Genomic DNA, 19,343 nt, shown 5'->3' with positions numbered 1-19,343 from the left:
CCGCCGCGCCCTCAAGACGTGGTTGTTCCAGCAAGCGGGACTGGCCTAGGGGATTTTATAGGGGTTTTAATTACTTTTAAATTTGACATTCGCAAATATTTCATTTTAATTAAATTTTAACTGGGTGTAATATGTTAGCTTTTTATCATTTGTCAGCCGCCCTGAGTCCGAAAGGAGAAGGGCGGGATATAAATACAATAAATAAATAAATAAATAAATAAATAAATAAATAAATAAATAAAAAGTATCCTAAACTCAACTCTATTCCATTCTTCATTCCGGAACTCTCCTCTGCTCTACCTTCCTCTGCTAATTACCAAATTCAGTTGATAAACATTTAAGTATCCTAAACTCAATGAAGGTCACCCGTCCACTGTCTCTGATCCTGTTTTCAGAGTCCTGGTCACGTTCCAAATGGGTTCACTGCCTCTGGCATCTGTCTGTCATGTCCAGATGGCAGCCAATCTGTTCTGACATTTGCCGAAACCGGGAGAAACAAGAGAATGTCAAAAGCCATCAGTGGATTTGAGGACGCAAGGCTGAAGGGCTGTGCTTTTCCGGTTTTGAAAAAAAGGAGAAGAAAACTTGAGAACGGACTGAACAGATAACAGACAGGAAAAGGGGGAACTCAAGAATGAAGGGAAAGTCTTCCTACTTCTTCAGCAGTACCAAGAAAGACCTAAACCAGGGGTAGGCCACCTTGGCTCTTTGATGACTCGTGGACTTCAACTCCCAGAATTCCTGAGCCAGCCACGCTGAGGGGAAAGGGAGAGGCTTCCAAGCTGAGCCATGCTGGCTCAGGAATTCTGGGCGTTGAAGTCCACGAGTCATAAAAGAGCCAAGGTTGCCTACTCCTAGCTTAGGCCTGTATTTCTCAACCTTGGCCATTCAGAGATGGGTGGACTTCAACTCCCAGAATTCCTGAGCCAGCCATGCTGAGGGGAAAGGGAGGTTTCCAAGCTGAGCCATGCTGGCTCAGGAATTCTGGGAATTGAAGTCCACGAGTCATGAGGGGGCCATAGTTCCCCCATGCTGACTCAGGAATTCTGGGAGTTGAAGTCCACGAGTCATAAAAGAGCCAAGGTTGCCTACCCCTGGCTTAGGCCTGTATTTCTCAACCTTGGCCACTCAGAGATGGGTGGACCTCAACTCCCAGAATTCCTGAGCCAACCATGCTGAGGGGAAAGGGAGAGGTTTCCAAGCTGAGCCATGCTGGCTCAGGAATTCTGGGAGTTGAAGTCCACCAGTCATGAAGGGGCCAAAGTTTTCCCCATGCTGGCTCAGGAATTCTGGGAGTTGAAGTCCACCAGTCATCAAAGAGCCAAGGTTGCCTACCCCTGACCTAGACACTCATTATTTTAGGAGACAAAGGCTTGGGAAGAAGATGGCAAAGTTGAATTGTAAAACAGACTGAATTTGAGACAGCGATGAAGCTTCCATGCAGGAGGATTCTCTGGAACTATAATGGAAGGATGTGGTTTGAGATTGATGCTCTTTCCTGAAGTTCCCAGGAGACTATGAGTTCAAGTCCTGCCTTAGGCATGAAAGCCGGCTGAGTAACTTTGGATTAGGCTGTGCATGAATTCCCTGATCTGGCTGCCAGCTAAGTCTCTGGATTTTATTTATCTCCAAGCTTGCATATCTACAATTGCTAGTTCCTCTTGCTTCTACACGGTGTCGTCAACCCCAAAAGAAGTTGCACACAGGTGAAAGTGGTGAAAGCCACCACAGGTGAAAGCCACCACTTTCACCTGTGTGCAACTTCTTTTGGTCCCTTAATTCAGGTCAACTGCACCAAGCTCTTTGACCATAGCTTCTTCCTTCTCTGCTTCAGTGTCTGAGCTGGGCCCCCCAGGTTTAGGAACAAAACATGGAGGTCTTCTCACCTTAAAAGCAAAAAGAACACAGGAACAACTTCCTAGGACAGTGGTGGCGAACCTATGGCACGCGTGCCAGAGGCGGCACTCAAAGCCCTCTCTGTTGCCACGCGTGCCGCCACCAGCAGCAGGTCCATCAGGCCGCCACCACCGCCCGGAACAGGAGCCCCACCCAGCACAAAGGAGGCGAAGCGTCCGACTAGCAAGCTCGAGTAGAGGTGGTAGAGCAGAGGTCACCAACCATTGTCGATTGGCGGACTGGAAGAAAAGGGAGGGGGAAGTATTGTACATGTGCATGTGCACGCACGGGGGCCGCGAATATGCACGCGCTGCAAATGAGGCGGGGCTAGTGCCTGCATGATACTCACTAGTCCTGCCCCGTTCTTGCTTGGTGCAGCGCCTTGTACCTGCGCCCCGTGGTGCAGCGGTGGCCGTTTTTGGGCCTTGCAGCACGGTGGCCCATTTTTGCGCCCCTGGTTTTTGCGTGCCCTTCCCCCGAGGGCACCGCAATGCTGATGGGCCCCTGGCACTTTGCGATAAATAAGTGGGGTTTTGGGTTGCGGTTTGGGCACTCGGTCTCTAAAAGGTTCGCCATCACTGTCTTAGGAAGACAACAAAAGTGTCTGGGCCGTACAGAGAATATAAAACAAGAGTCAAGCAGCCCAGATCGAAAAAGGGCAAAGATGGAGGATAACAGAGGACAAAGACCTTTCATGGATCGTAACAGAATCGGCATGGGTTGACCCTGTGATTATGTAGGACAGACGGGGAGGAAGCTAACCCTCAGATTGCAAGAACACAAGCAAGCAGTCAGACAAGGAGACCCAAACTCATGGGTTGACCTCACACTGCCATGAACAAGGGCATACGTTCAATTTTGCAGCTACTAAGATTGTTGGCCGAGCAGGCACAAAAACAGCCAGGGAAATGTTCTTAGGCATGAAAGCCGGCTGGGTGACTTTGGGCCAATCACCAGGAGACTGTGAGTTCTAGTCCCACCTGAGGCATAAAAGCCAACTGGGTGACTTTGGGCCAATCACAAGGAGACGGTGAGTTCTAGTCCGATCTTAGGCATGAAAGCCAACTGGGTGACTTTGGGCCAATCACCAAGAGACTGTGAGTTCTAGTCCCACCTGAGGCATGAAAGCCAACTGGGTGACTTTGGGCCAATCACCAGGAGATGGTGAGTTCTAGACCCACCTGAGGCATGAAAGCCAACTGGGTGACTTTGGGCCAGTCACCAGGAGACTGTGAGTTCTAGACCCACCTTAGCCATGAAAGCCGCATGGGTGACGTAGGGCTAATCACCAGGAAACTGGGAGTTCTAGTCCTGCCTTAGCCATGAAAGGCAGTTGGGTGACTTTGGACCAATCACCAGGAGACTGGGAGTTCTAGTCTCACCTTAGTCATGAAACCAACTAGGTGACTTTGGGCCAGTCTCTCTCTCTCTCTCTCTCTCTCTCTCTCTCTCACTCACTCACTCACTCACTCCAACCCACTTCACAGGCGAAGGAAAGTTGTGTTTGGGCATGTTACAGTAGGTATTCAGTTTTGCCTTCAGTTATGTGTAAAAATAATAACGATCGGAATAAAATAAAACAAAATAAAAAATAATAAAGTCAACAGGGGGTCTGATTTACCACCAGCTTATCTGGCATTTAGGAGCCGAGAACTTGGCTGCACCAGGAAACAGCAGCCAATCAACCAGGCCTCAACGCACCCATCAACCACATACATATGACTCGCAGAATATAGCCCAAAGCACAAATTCTGGTAGAGAGAGGTTCCCTGAGCACGGGCTCCGACACATGTCCGAACGCTCAGAAGCGTAAACCTCTGGACCCGCTGGCCGACCCAGACCGGATTACAACAAAAGTGTTCAAAATATCGCATTGCTTCACCTAAAACCTCCCAAGGGTGTGATGTTCTTAGAAGACGTCACAGGAGAAGATCAACACCTCATGGGAATCGTGCAGATGTGCGAGATTTGGGTTATTTAAACACCTTTATTGCTTTCCGCTGTTTTTTGTTATCAGAGGTCAGTTGAGGATGCTTCCCAGCAGTTCTGGACAGAACTTCTGTTTCGGAAGCCAAAAACAGGGGTTTCGCAGCCTCCGGGGTGGATGCACCCGCAACTCCTTAAAGCAGCTGCATCTTTACGGATCCGGGTAACAGAACACGCCCACCCATCCACGGAAACCTCTTCGTGTTTCTGGATCCCAAGTGCTGAACGAGGCCAAAGCAGAGCACGGAAACTTCTAATCGGTTCAGGGAAATAAATGTCTCTTGTTATTCTGTCTTTTCCATCAAACAGACCTTGACCTCACTGCATATTTCCATATCCTGCTAAACCATCCTTTGCTCCTAAAGGGAGCACCCCACCCTCCGCTTCCCAAGAGTGTGTTGCAGAAATTCTGAAGAACAAACTTTGATGGCTTCTGTAAAAATAAAAACAGAGGGAGGGAGGGAGGGAGGGAGGGAGGAAGAGGGAGGAGGGAGGAGGAGGAGGAGGAGAAGAAGAAGAAGAAGAAGAAGAAGAAGAAGAAGAAGAAGAAGAAGAAGAAGAAGAAGAAGAAGAAGAAGAAGAAGAAGAAGAAGAAGAAGAAGAAGAAGAAGAAGAAGAAGAAGAAGAAGAAGAAGAAGAAGAAGAAGAAGAAGAAGAAGAAGAAGAAGAAGAGCAGGAGCAGCAGGATGAAGGAAGAGGAGAAAGAGAAGGAGGAAGAGGAAGAGGAAGAGGAGAAGGGTCAAATATAATTCAAAATGAGACACAGGAGAAGGAGAAGGAGATGAAGGAGAAGGAGAAGAAGAGAGAGAACGATGAGGAGGAGGAGGAGGAAGAGGAGGAGGAGGAGGAGGAGGAGAAAGAGAAGGAGGAGGAGGAGGAGAAGGAGAAGGAGGAGGAGGAGGAGAAGGAGAAGGAGGAGGAGATGAAGGAGAAGGAGAAGAAGAAGAAGAAGAAGAAGAAGAAGAAGAAGAAGAAGAAGAAGAAGAAGAAGAAGAAGAAGAAGAAGAAGAAGAAGAAGAAGAAGAAGAAGGAGAGAGAGAAGGAGGAGGAGGAGAAAGAAAAGGAGGAGGAGGAGGAGATGAAGGAGAAGGAGAAGAAGAAGGAGAGAGAGGAGGAGGAGGAGGAGGAGGAAGAGGAAGAGGAAGAGGAGAAGGAAGGAAGGAAAGAAAGAAAGAAGGAAGGAAAGAAGAGGAGGAGGAGAATATAAGGAGAAAGAGAAGGAGGGAGGAGAAGGAGAAGGAGGAAGGAGAAGAAAGGGGGAGGACGAGGAAGGAAGGAAGGAAAGAAAGAAGCAAAATCAGGCCAGATATTTCAGCCCCACCAACCTCTTCTGGTTACATCATCACGTTGCTGCCAAATAGCCCACAGCTCTAGGTGTTTAATTATACATAAATACAACAGAACAAGCCCTGACAAACTTCATCAGACTCTCTCTTCGTGCCAGGAAGAAGAATGACAAAGAAGGAAGGGCAAGGGATTACACAAAAGGGGGGGAGGGAGGGAGGAAGCACCATTTCTGAGGGCACTTTGGATATTCAGTTAGGACCCATCACACTAGTCACCAGTTGGGCCTGTTCAAGAGCATTCTCTCCATTAGGATGTGGAACCCCATATTCCTCCTCCTCCTCCTCCTCCCTTCTTCCTTCTCCTTCCTCCTCCTCCTCCTCTCTTCTCTTCTCTTCTCTTCTCCTTTCCTCCCTTCTAACTCCTCCTCCTCCTCCTCTCTGCAGCTGGAAAGAACTAGCAAACATTTATGTGTAACTGCAAGGGAGGGAGAGATTGAGAGAGCTTGGTTGTTTTCTAGAAGATGTTTCATTACCCAAACTAGGTAACATCATTAGTTGATGATGTTACCTAGTTTGGGTAATGCAATGCAGGAAAACAACCAAGCTCAGAGAGCTCAAAGGATCACTCATAGTAGACAATCCCTTAAATAGGAGCCAGCTGCCCAAAAAGCCAACACAGTGCTAGGCTGCATGAACAGAGGGAAGAAGAAGGAGGAGGAGGAGGAGGAGGAGGAGGAGGAGGAAGGAGGAGGAGGAGGAGGAGGAAGAAGAAGAAGAAGAAGAAGAAGAAGAAGAAGAAGAAGAAGAAGAAGAAGAAGAAGAAGAAGAAGAAGAAGAAGAAGAAGAAGGAGAGAGAGAAGGAGGAGGAGGAGAAAGAAAAGGAGAAGGAGAAGGAGGAGGAGATGAAGGAGAAGGAGAAGAAGAAGGAGAGAGAGGAGGAGGAGGAGGAGGAGGAGGAGGAGGAGAAGGAGAAGAAGAAGAAGAAGAAGAAGAAGAAGAAGAAGAAGAAGAAGAAGAAGAAGAAGAAGAAGAAGAAGAAGAAGAAGAAGAAGAAGAAGAAGAAGAAGAAGAAGAAGAAGAAATCAACTAATAGTTCCATGCTCCAGTGCTTAGTTGGGTGGACTTTGGTCTTCTTCTGCCTTCTTCTCCTGCAATATATTCCCTCCCTNAGAAGAAGAAGAAGAAGAAGAAGAAGAAGAAGAAGAAGAAGAAGAAGAAGAAGAAGAAGAAGAAGAAGAAGAAGAAGAAGAAGAAGAAGAAGAAGAAGAAGAAGAAGAAGAAATCAACTAATAGTTCCATGCTCCAGTGCTTAGTTGGGTGGACTTTGGTCTTCTTCTGCCTTCTTCTCCTGCAATATATTCCCTCCCTTGCTCTCCACTCATAACCTCCAGGGGCCCGCTTACATTACTCCTCACCTAAAACCCCTTTTGAGATGCAGGAACCAAGCACATGTCCTCAAGTGACAACAGTTCATTTAGTGACCGCTCGAAGTTACAAGGGCACTGAAAAAACTGACTTACGACCAGTTTCACACTTACAACCCTTGCAGCAGCAACCCCACGGTCACGTCATCAAAATTCAGACGCTTGGCCACTGAAGAGAATAGAACGACAGAGTTGGAAGGGACCTTGGAGGTCTTCTAGTCCAACCCCCTGCTCAGGCAGGAAACCCCAGGCCATTTCAGACCGGCGGTTGTCCAGTCTCTTCTTTAAAAACCTCCAGTGAAACTGACTTGTACTTCTGACGGTTTCAGCGTCCCGGGGGGGTCACGCGATTCCCCGTTTGCGACTTTCTGACCGGCGAAGTCCACGGGGAAGCGACAACCCTGTCCCTAACTTAACAACTGGGGTGGTTCACTTCACAGTTGTGGCAAGGAAGATGGTCAAACGGGGGAAGAGTCACTTTGCAACCGTCTCGCTTAGCGAGGGAAATTTTGGGCCTTGTTCTATCCCAGCCTATTGCCGTCCTTGTTAGAGGCACAAGGACCAAACCCCTGCTGATACAATAGGCTGGAAACGTTAAAACAAAACAAAATCCCTTTTATTTGGGTGACAATCCTGTCAATAAGTCCAAAACACAAACAGCAAACCTCAAGTCCAAAGGAAGGAAATAGTCCACAGGAACACGTTGCACACAAGACGAACAGACCAGGATTCCAAGAAGCACTTTGCAAACGGTTGCCTTCAGCAACCAGGTTGCGGGTGTGGAGGGGAAAAATATGTCGTCAGGGTCCCGCAACGGAGAGTAACGGAAGAGGAAAATGAGAGCTCATCAGCGTATCTGACAACAACAAAAAAGGAACGATGAACTGCTGCAGACGCTCGTAGTTAGTGCTCATCCAGGTGTGAGCCTTCCGAATCTGACTCCTGCTCCTCACACAGCTGAGCTTCATCCGTAATTCATCCGTAATTCATCCGAGCCTCCCTCTGACCCTGACGGCCCCTCAAAGGCCTCCTCCACCTCCTCCTCAGATTCCTCAGACTCAGCTGTTGGGAACACAGGCTGGCACGGAATCACAACAGGCCTCAGCTTGTGGTCGTAAGTTGAGGATAGCTGCAAACAGGACCGAAGAACCCCCTGCCAAGGTGGCCGCGACATTTAAAGTTGAAGCCCATTTCTTAAAACCTAGGAAAGAACATTTAGGCTAAATTATGCCAACTCATCTCAGGGCCCAAAGCCTGGAGCTGACCGTCCATTCTATATTTTTTTCTCTCTCTCTCTCCAGAAGATCTACTGGCAAAATGTGGGTTACACACCCTGCGGAGGACTTGAACGAGCCACAGTTGTTATAGGAAGATAAGGGCTTCTTGGGAAAGGGGAGGAAATGACTCACATTTTCTAATAATACAATTAATAACTAATTATAGCATCGGTGGCTGATGTTTACACACTTGCGAAGCTGGCCGTCTTTGTTTCAGGAAAGTGGATCCTGTCGGGCTGAGCAAAGCAACGAAAGAGAAGCCAGAGAATTGACAGAAGCAATTCTTCTCCTGCGTGAGCAGGGGGCTGGACTAGAAGACCTCCAAGGTCCCTTCCAGCTCTGTTCTTCTATGATCCTGTAAGGGTCTTCTGTCTGAGCAAGGGGTTGAACTAGAAGGCCTTCAAGGTCCCTATCAGCTCTATTCTATTCTATTCTATTCTATTCTATTCTATTCTATTCTATTCTATTCTATTCTATTCTATTCTACTCTACTCTACATTCTATTCTATTCTATTCTATTCTATTCTATTCTATTCTATTCTATTCTATTCTGTTCTGTTCTGTTCTGTTCTGTTCTGTTCTGTTCTGTTCTACTCTACATTCTATTCTATTCTATTCTATTCTATTCTATTCTAGTCTAGTCTAGTCTAGTCTAGTCTAGTCTAGTCTAGTCTAGTCTAGTCAAGTCTAGTCTTCCCATCTTAAAGAAAAGTTTACGACCCCAATTGAGCCCAAAACTGATGTTGCTAAGTGAGAAATTTGTTAAGTGAGCTTTGCTCCCATTTTACGACTTTTCTCGCCATGTTTGTTAAGGGAATCGGTGCATTTGTTCAATTAGTAACCCCGGTTGTTAAGTGGAATCCGGCTTCCCCCATTGACTGCTTGTCAGACAATCACAAAAAGGGGATCACATGACTCCAGGACACTGTGCGACCGTCATAAGTGTGAGTCAGTTGCCAAGCATCCGAGCGTAAGTCACGTGACCACGAGGATGCTGCAACGCTCCTAAGTGTGAAAAGGGGTCCTGAGTCCCTTTTTTCCCCAGTGCCGTTGTAACTTCAAACCGTCATTAAACAAACCGTTGTAAATGGAGGACTATCTGTACAGAATGGTGAGATCAAAGAAGCGGCAGAAATAATTTGAATTTTGGCATCCTTCGGCTGCCGAGTTGCGCCAAATTGATGGCCAACTTTAGAGAAACCCGTCTCTAAATAAATTGAAATGAATTGAAAATAAATTGAAATGAATTGAAAATAAATTGAAATCAATTGAAAATGAATTGAAAATAAATTGAAATCAATTGAAAATAAATTGAAAGCAATTGAAAATAAATTGAAATCAATTGAAAATCAATTGAAAATCAATTGAAATCAATTGAAAATAAATTGAAATCAATTGAAAATGGACAGGGAATCCCTAAACCTTTTGTTTCTAGTCAATATGCAGCACGGGCTGGTTATTGTATCCGAGTTTCATATGCTTTCAGAATCAATAATCTGGGTCGCTGTTATCATTTATCCTGCTGAAGCACGCTTTGGCTATCGTGATCCGCCAGCAAAATCTGTTCGTGATAAGGACTTGTCAGACATGAAAGCACATGATCCGTGATTTCAAGAAAGAAAAAGTCTTGCTAAACTGGTTGGTTTCATTTTATGATTGACTTAACGGAGCGGTATTTATAAACTCTTTCAATCTGGCCAACGGACGCCCTGCTGAGTAGCGTGGGTGGTATCCATTATCTTTTAAAAACGTCATTCTCTCTTCTCCTGCTTTGTTTTCAAATTCCTCACGTCCTCATTCAAATGAAAATGTTTTTTTGTGATTAGTAACCCCGAGTCCTGGCTTAGAATTGGATGGTGTCAGCAAAAGCCTTGATGCCTAGATTTCATTTAAAGACCGTCTCTTTATTAGTACCGTTTTATCAAAACCTTAGTAAGGCCACACCTGGAATCCTGCATCCAGTTTTGGTCACCACGTTACAAAAAACAAAACAAAAAACGTTGAGACTTTGGAAAAAGTGCAAACTAAGATGATTAAGGGCCTGGAGACAAAAACATATGAAAAAGGGTTGCAGGAATTGGGCATGGCCAGTCTAGAGAAAAGAAGGACTAGGGGTGGACATGACAGCAGTCTTCCAATGTTGGAGGAGCTGCCACAAAGAAGAGGGGGGGGGGTCAACCTATTCTCCAAAGTACCAGAAGGCAGGACAAGAAATAATGGATGGAAACCAATCAAGGAGAAATGCAACCTGGAACTAAGGAGAAATTTTCTGACAGTTAGAACAATTAACCAGTGGAACAACCTGCCTCCAGAAGCTGTGAATGCTCCAACACTGGAAATTTTTAAGAAGAGACTGGATAGCCACTTGTCTGAAATGGTATAGGGCAGTGATGGCGAACCTTTTAGAGACTGAGTGCCCAAACTGCAACCCAAAACCCACTTATGCATTGTCGAGTGCCAGGTGGGTGTGGCCCATTGGCTGGGTGTGGCCCATTGGGTGGGCGTGGCCAATTGGGTGGGCATGGCTGCGGTGGTAACAGCAGACTGGGTGGGACTAAAAAGTTCAATCAATCAATTCCAACTTTGCAAGATCTTTTTTTTTTCCCCGAGAAGTTGAAATTGACTGATTGATTGAACCTTTTTTTTTTTGCACATGGCGGTGGAAGCCTAAAGCGAAAAGGTTTTATAAAACCCAACTGAAAGCCTAGGACTGGGGCGATGATGAGGGTGCCCACAGAGAAGGCTCTGAGTGCCGCCTCTGGCACCCATGCCATAGGTTCGCCACCACTGGTATAGGGTCTCCTGCTTGAGCAGGGGGATGGACTAGAAGACCTCCAAGGTCCCTTCCTATTCTATTCTATTCTATTCTATTCTATTCTATTTTATTCTCCTATATATTCTATTCTATTCTATTCTATTCTATTCTATTCTATTCTATTCTCCTATATATTCTATTCTATTCTATTCTATTCTATTCTATTCTATTCTATTCTATTCTAATCTATTCTATTCTATTCTATTCTATTCTATTCCATTCCATTCTATTCTATTCTCCTATATATTCTATTCTATTCTATTCTATTCTATTCTATTCTATTCTAGTCTCCTATATATTCTATTCTATTCTATTCTAGTCTCCTATATATTCTATTCTATTCTATTCTATTCTATTCTATTCTATTCTCCTATATATTCTATTCTATTCTATTCTATTCTATTCTATTCTATTCTATTCTATTCTATTCTACCTTACCCTACTCTACTCTCTACTCTATTCTACTCTATTCATTTTCTATTCATTTTCTATTCTGTTCTGTTCTTACTCACTAGTTTTGACCTAGTTTTCTTTCTGCATTTTCTGCATCGCTCACAAAAGGTAGGGAACAAAACATCTGCAGAAAGAAATGAATGTTTCTTTCGCATGTCAAAGAATTCACATCGGTAGCTCATCCGAGGGAAATTCAGATATACTTTTTCATGGGGAGAGGGGGGGGGAATCCTATGGTCTTTTTTGTTAACACCAATAGTGCACCAGACGCTATTATATATAGTATGTTTCATGCTTCGAGAGAGGGTTAATTCCCAGTGGCTGCTTTGACTAGTCCCTGCGATTTTATTGACAAGATTTGGGGAAGCGGTTTCTCCTTCCCTTCTTCTGAAAGTGGATGACCAACTCAATTATCATCCAGTGGACTTCATGCCTAAGGCAGAATTAGAACTCACAATCGCCTGGCTTCTAGCTTAGGTCTTTAACCACTACACCAAACTGGGTTTCGTTTGCTAAATTACAGGTGCAAAAGGGCTGATCTGAACAACCAGTGGCATTTATATATATATATTTGTAATTACAGCTTTGTAATTATAATTCTAATTATAATTAGGACCATTTTTTGCCACTCCTGAATGCAAGGAATAAATTGACCTCAAGTGATATCACGCATTAATAGGTTTGTTCAGACTCCAAAACTCTCTCTCAGACTTGGTTCCCAGCTGCAGATTGCAGGGCTGAAGCTTCTGGCCAGTTTAAAAAGAAAAAAAAATGTTTTAGTTCTTCCTCATCAGCTGCTTTACTACACCCTTGATAAAAAATAAAAAAAATTCTGGAGAATTTGAAAACTGGAATATTCCTTGGTAACATTTGGGTTGCGGCTGTGAATTTTGAATATGTTTTTTTAGAATGGGTAGCAGAGAGAAGCAACCTAGAACTAAGGAGAGATTTCCTGACAGTGAGAACAATTAACCAGTGGAACAACCTGCCTCCAGAAGCGGTGAATGCTCCAACCCTGGAAGCTTTTAAGAAGAGACTGGATAGACATTTGTCTGAAATGGTATAGGGTTTCCTGCCTGAGCAGGGAGTTGGACTAGATGACCTCCAAGGTCCCTTCCAACTTTATTATTATTATTATTATTATTATTATTATTATTATTATTATTATTATTATTATTATTATTATTATTATTATTAATGTGAATCTGCTGCATAAATGGGTCTTTAAATACAGAACTGCTTTCACAAGGTGCTTGCAATTCATTCGGCTTTAACCAAGGATTCACTTCATAAACGCTGGATCTGGGAATATTCACAATCACAATCAATTGGTAAAATAGCCAGAAGGATTGGATAGGATATGAAATTATGCAATGCGATGGAAGGACACTTTGATTTCCACAATGGACAAATGGACGCAAAAGTTGATGGAGTCAGCAGAGGTGGCTAAATTGATTGCTTTGATTAAAATAAAATAAAAAAGAACACAATTAATTTTGTTTCTGCTTGGAAACCGCTTCTGGACATTGTGCTTGAGGTGGGGGGGAAAAAAATGAAACTTTGATTTTGGGTTTTACCGATTCGGTAGTTTTGTTGTTATAGAAACGACTAGTATATCTACATAAATAAAAATGTAAATGTTCATTTGTTCAAAATCTTAAATCTCCGAAAGTTCTTCACCGATTGCTTTGAAATTTTGACACAACGTTGCATTCAAATACGCGCGTGTTTTTATATACCTACTATTATATAGATGTCACACCTGTGACAGGTAAAAACATGCTTTTTTCATTGTTTTTCATTTAACCAGACTGAGCCACAGCAACGCGTGGCTGGGTACAGCTAGTGTTATATAAAAATAAAAAGTCAAGGTTTGAGGCTTATTCTACTGCACCAAAAGGAGTCGGACGTCCCTGATTTTTCTTTCTTTTTCCACCTTTTTCCCACTTCTTCTCCTTCCCGTTTCCTTCCCCTATTTTCCTATTACATTCTTTTGTATTTTTGCATTCCATATTATAAATTAATAATAACAACAACAACAACAAGGCCAAGCCTTAAGGACAAATGCATACAAAGTCAAAATTGAGAAGACAGCAACAGACAGTAAGTGCCGCCTATGCAAAGAAGCTGAAGAAACAGTGGACCACCTGGTAAGCTGCTGCAAGAAGATCGCACAGACTGACTACAAGCAGCGGCATGACAAAGTAGCAACAATGGTGCATTGGAAGATCTGCAAGAAATATCATTTACCTGTAAGCAAGAACTGGTGGGGTCATAAAATAGAGAAAGTCATAGAAAATGATAAAATTAAACTGCTCTGGGACTTCAGACTTGAAACAGACAAGCACCTGCAACATAACACCCCGGACTTCACAATTGTCGATAAGAAAGACAAAAAAGTCTGGATGGTGGACGTGGCAGTGCCTGGAGACAGCAGAATAGACGAGAAAGAACTGGAGAAGATAACAAAATACAAAGACTTACAAATAGAAATAGAAAGACTGTGGCAAAAGCAAGCAAGGGTAGTACCAATAGTAATAGGCGCCTTGGGTGCAATCCCAAAACAACTGGAGCACCACTTGGACACCATCATCGGCATTGACAAATTCGCCATGAGTCAATTGCAAAAGGCAGCCTTACTAGGAATTGCTTCCATCCTGCGACGAGATCTGTGATACCATCAAACATCCACATCTGCCTATCCCAGGTCCTTGGGAAGGACTCGATAGGTAGACAAAATGCCAAATCCAGTCTGAACATCTGGCTGACTGTGCAATGATCCATAATAATAATAATAAAGTTGGAAGGGACCTTGGAGGTGATGATGATGATGATGATGATGATGATGATGATGATGATGATAAAGTTGGAAGAGGCCTTGGAGGTCATCTAGTCCAGCCCCCTGCTCAGGCAGGAAACCCTGTACCATTTCAGACAAATGGCTGTCCAGTCTCTTCTTAAAAACTTCCAGTGTTGGAGCATTCACCGCTTCTGGAGGCAGGTTGTTCCACTGGTTAATTGTTCTAACTGTCAGGAAGTTTCTCCTTAGTTCTAGGTTGCTTCTCTCCTTGATTAGTTTCCACCCGTTGCTTCTTGTCCTGTGCTTTGGAAAATAGCTTGACTCCCTCTTCTTTGGGGCAGCCCCTGGGATATTGGAACACTGCTATCATGTCCCCCCTCATCCTTCTCTTCGTTAAACTAGACATACCTAATTCCTGCAAATGTTCTTCGTATGTTTTAGCCTCCAGTCCCCTAATCATCTTTGTTGCTCTTCTCTGCCCTCTTTCTCCCCATGAGTTCTCCCCATGTGAATGTAACCAGGTTAATTAAAGGCCACCCGGCTCCATTTGCATTACCAGTAAAGCCTTTGAGGGTGCTGGAGGCCCAGTCTTATGCCAGGCAGACCGGCCCTGGCTGCTGGCTTCGGTTTCCAGCCCAGCCTATTGAAGGACCCCAATAAAAGGTTCAGCAGCCGGTCAGGAGATCATGGGAACTCAGCCAGGAGGGTCATGCGGCCTGGGAAGGAAGGCAGGGTGGCTTTGAGCCAAGGAACCTACCACACTGGCCAGCGCTGAAAGGTGGAACTAGACTCCCAAGTGGCCAACACAAGGCGCAGCTCCTTCACCCGTCATCCTTTCCAGCTACCTGGAGACTCTCAAATCGTCCAGGTCACGATTGTCCCAAAGGTGCTTTTTCCAAAAGGCAAGTGGACTTTCTTGGGGTTCCCCCCCCTTTAAAACCTTCCACTTCTCTTTCAAGGAGCTTTTTCAGTTCAAGCTGCAGTTTTCAGGTGTTTTGAGAAAACTCCTTGATCTGAAAGGGCCTGCCCACCTGAGATCCAACACAAGAGAACTAACCGCGCTAATTTCCAGCTGCCTTTTGCTGTGTTGGTTCTGGGGTTCTCCCGGGGATTAAAGGCCTGGAGACTAAAACCGATGAAGAACAGTTGCAGGAAGCATGTATGGCTAGTCTAGAGAAAAGAAGGACTGGGGGGGACATGATAGCAGCATTTGAGGGGCTGCCCCAAAGAGGAGGGGGTCAAGCTATTCTCCAAAGCAGCTAAAGGCAGGATAAGAAGCAAGGGATGGAAACTGACCAAAGAGAGAAGCAACCTGGAATTAAGGAGAAACTTCCTGACAGTGAGAACAATTAACCAGTGGAACAGCTTTGCCTTCAGACATTGTGGGTACTGCTTCATCACTGGAGACTTTTAAGAAGAGACTGGACAGCCACTTGTCTGAAATCGTCCAGGGTCTTCTGCTTGAGCAGAGGGCTGGACTAGAAGACCTCCAAGGTCCCTTCCAATTCTGTTCTTCTATTATTCCCGAATGGCTTGCCTTCAGAAGCTGTGGATGCTTCATCACTGGAGACTTTTAAGAAGAGACTGGACAGCCACCTGTCTGAAATGCTTTAGGGCAGTGATGGCGAAGCTTTTAGAGACCGAGTGCCCAAACTGCAACCCAAAACCCACTTATGCATCGCCGGGTGCCGGGTGGGTGTGGCCCATCGGGTAGGCGTGGCCCATTGGCTGGGCGTGGCTGCGGTGGTAACGGCAGACTGGGTGGGGCTAAAAAGTTCAATCAATCAATTCCAACTTTGCAAGATCTTTTTTTTTTCCCCTCCTGGAGAAGTTGAAATTGACTGATTGATTGAACCTTTTTTGTTTTTTGCACATGGCGGGTGGAGGCCTAAAGCAAAAAGGGTTTATAAAACCCAGCTGAAGGCCTAGGACTGGGGCGACGGCGCCCGTGCCCACAGAGAGGGCTCTGAGTGCCGCCTCTGGCACCCGTGCCACAGATTCGCCACCACTGCTTTAGGGTCTCCTGCTTGAACGGGGTAGGGGGGTGGGGCTGGACTAGAAGACCTCCCAGGTCCCTTCCAATTCTGTTATTCCCGAATAGCTTGACCTCCAGAAGTGGTGGATGCTCCAACACTGGAGACTTTTACAAAGAGACTGGACAGCCGCTGGTCTGAAACGGTCTCTAGAGCTAGGCTGCTTAAGCCAGGGGCTGGACTAGAAGACCACCCAGGTCCCTTCCAGCTCCATTCTAACCGATGCACAGCACATCTGGAGCGCGCGCCCGGGGTTTCTCCAGCTGGGCCAGGCGAGCCAGAGATCCGGAGGAAAAGGGCAGGAAACAGGAGGCGGGGGGGGGGACAAGCAGACCTGGGACACCCCCCACACACACACACCGCTGTCTTTGCCTCCCGGACGCCGGGAGGTCTTCTAGTCCAGCCCAGCCCTGGCCAGTCCGGCCCGGCTGGGGAGGGGAGGGGAGGGAAGGGCAGGGTGGGACTCCTCCAGCTGTGCGCAACCGGACAGGCAGGGAGGAGCGGTGGCCACAAGGCACCAGGCGCCGCGCTCTCCAACTTTCCTCCTCCGAGGAGGGGGCAGGAGCGAGGCCAAGACCCCCCCAACCCTGCCCCGTCGGGGGGGGACCGGGACGCCCCCCACCCACCCCACCCACCGCACCCCGTCTCCAGCCAGCCCCGCGGCGCGCCCACCTTGCTCCGGATCTGGCCCGAGGTGGAGACTTTGCGGATGAGTTTCTGCGGTCCCTCGGGCTCGCCTTCGCTGTCCGACGACTCTTCGGCGGGGGTGGCGGGAGCCAGGAAGGCGCCCCCGGGGTCCCCCGGCGGCTGCTCCCGGAGCCCGCCTGCGCTCAGCCCGGCCTCGGCCCCGGCCATCTTCTCTCCGCCTCCGGCCGGGCGCAGGAGACCCACCCCGGGGACGGAAAGCGGGGCGAGGCGCGCGGAGTCCGACGGGCGCAACAGCCGCTGCCTCCAGCCGCCTCTTCCTCCTCCTCCTCTTCTTCTTCTCCTCCTCTTCCTCCTCCCCTTCTCCTCCTCCTCCTCTTCTTCTCCTCCTCCTCTTCCTCCTCCGGAAGAGGCGGAGGAGGAGGAGAAGAAGAGGAGAAGGAGGAGGGGAAGAGGAGGAGGAGAAGAAGAAGAAAAGGAGGAGGGGAAGAGGAGGACAAAGAGAAGGAGGAGGGGAAGAGGAGGAGGAGGAGGAGCTCCTCCTCTTTTCCTCTTTCTCCTCCCCTTCTCCTCCTCCTCCTCTTTCTCTTCCTCCTCCTTCTCCTCTTCCTTCTCCTTCTCCTCTTCTTCTTCTTTTCCTCCTCCCCTTCTCCTCCTCCTCCTCCTGTTTCTCTTCCTCCTCCTCTTCCTCCTCCTTCTCCTCCTCTTTCTCCTCCTCCTCTTCCTTCTCCTTCTCCTCTCCTTCTTTTCCTCCTCCCCTTCTTCTCCTCCTCCTCCTTCTTCTGTTTCTCTTCCTCCTTTCTCCTCCTCTTCCTCCTCCTCCTCCTCCGGGGCTCTCTGCTCTTCCCTGGGCGGAGAAGGAGGCGGTGGCGGGGATCAAAGCGAGGAGGAGCGGCCGCCACCGCCGGGGCTTCTCAGCCTCGCCCCGCCTCGGCTCCAGCGCCCGCCTCTGCCGGCTTCCGCAGCCCGGCGCCGCCTCTGTCGGGGAAGCCGCGCGGAGCCCGCCCGACGCGCAAGAGGGGGGGAGCGGCTTGGCAAGACACCCGGACGGGGGTCTTGCCAAGTGGGGGTTGCAAGTGGGGAAGGGGGGTGCCTGGGGGGGAGGGCTGGCCGGCTAGAGAGCCCCGGGACGGCATGGGAGGGGGGAGAGACCCCGGGACAGAGAGGGAAGGGGCGCGTTTGAAGGGGAGGGCGCGCGAGGAAGGGTTGGTTCCAAAAAGGGGAAGGGGCGACTGCGCCTGGTCCTGGCTGAATTTGGGGGGACAAGAAAGCGAGGTACCCCCCTCCAAGACTGAAACATAGGGCAGAAGGGCTTCTTGGGAAGCTAGCGGGGGTTTCAATCAATCAGAATGGAGCTGGGAGGGACCTTAGAGGTCATCCAGTCCAACCCCTTGCTCAAGCAGGACACCCTATAACCGTTTCAGACCGGTGGCTGTCCAGTCTCTTCTTAAAAACCTCCAGTGATGGAGCACCCACAACTTCTGGTGGCCAGCCGTTCCACTGGTTAATTGTTCTGACTGTCAGGAAGTTTCTCCTTAGTTCCAGGTTGCTTCTCTCCTTGGTTAGTTTCCATCCAAGTTGCTTCTTGTCCTGCCTTCAGGCGCCTTGGAGAATAATTTGACCCCCCTCTTCTTTGGGGCAGCCCCTGAGATATTGGAAGACTGCTATCATGTCACACCCCTAGTCCATATTTTGTCTAGACTGGCCATACCCAGTTCCTGCAACCGTTCTTCATAGGTTTTAATCTCCGGGCTTTTAATCATCTTAGTTTAATCATCAAGGCAAAATAGCCCATCAACCTAAGAAATAAATACTGGGCTCACCCAGACACCCAAATTAAATGTGTACCTTCAAGGTCCCTTCCAACTTTACTATTATTATTATTATTATTATTATTATTATTATTATTATTATTATTATTATTATTATTATTATTATTATCTACTTACTTACTTATTTACTTACTTAGCAACAGCAATAAGCACTTAGACTTATATACCGCTTCACAGTGCTTTTACAGCCCTCTCTAAGCGGTTTACAGAGTCAGCATATTTGCCCCCAACAATCTGGGTCCTCATTTTACCGACCTCAGAAGGATGGAACACCGAGTCCATCTTGAGACGGTCAGGATCGAACTTCCTGGCAGTGAGCAGAGTCAGCCTAAAATACTGCATTCTAACCCACGTATTTATTTATTAAATTTATGGGCTGCCTACTTTGCCACAAGGCAACGCTGGGCAGCTTGCAATATTACAAGGATCAAACTAGAATATATAAAACAATATTATACATAACCCCCTCTACCCAATGTTCTTGCCTGTCTAAAGAGGAAAATATCTTTCGCTTAACCTACTTAAACCTACGATGGCTCAGAGGTTTAAAGGTGCTGTGCTTGACAGCCCAGGTTTGAGACCCCAGCGCCATGCGATGGGGTGAGCTCCTGTTCCTGGCTGCAGCTCCTGCCCAACTAGTAGCTCTAAATCAGGGGTCTTCAAACTTGGCCCTTTTATGACTTGTGGACTTCAACTCCCCTTGACGTGATGACCCGGTGTCTGGAGGCCGTGAGGGTCTGGATGGGGAGGAACAGACTCAGGCTCAACCCTTCCAAGACCGAGTGGCTGTGGCTACCGGCGCCTCGGCATAGTCAGCTGGTTCCATCGCTGACTATAGGGGGCGAAACTTTGGCCCCCTCGGATAGGGTGCGCAATCTGGGTGTCCTCCTGGACTC

The 19,343-nt window shown here is 47.1% G+C and overlaps 1 protein-coding gene across 1 annotated transcript in view; it reads right to left on the bottom strand.

Moving 5' to 3' along the window:
* The window catches only part of DGKH (diacylglycerol kinase eta), a 105,959-nt gene extending 89,134 nt beyond the window's left edge, over positions 1 to 16,825 (bottom strand). Inside the window, 1 exon segment of the mRNA XM_029283156.1 lies at positions 16,643 to 16,825. Coding sequence (XP_029138989.1) covers positions 16,643 to 16,825 — 183 coding nt within the window.
* Between the last annotated feature and the right edge of the window lie 2,518 nt (positions 16,826 to 19,343).

Source organism: Protobothrops mucrosquamatus, unplaced genomic scaffold (genome assembly GCF_001527695.2).
Source record: "Protobothrops mucrosquamatus isolate PMUCROS unplaced genomic scaffold, P.Mucros_1.0 scaffold28, whole genome shotgun sequence".
In the NCBI taxonomy this organism is placed as follows: Eukaryota; Metazoa; Chordata; class Lepidosauria; order Squamata; family Viperidae; genus Protobothrops; species Protobothrops mucrosquamatus.
Note: the sequence above shows the minus strand (reverse complement) of the source record. Positions and strands in the feature narration are given on the sequence as shown.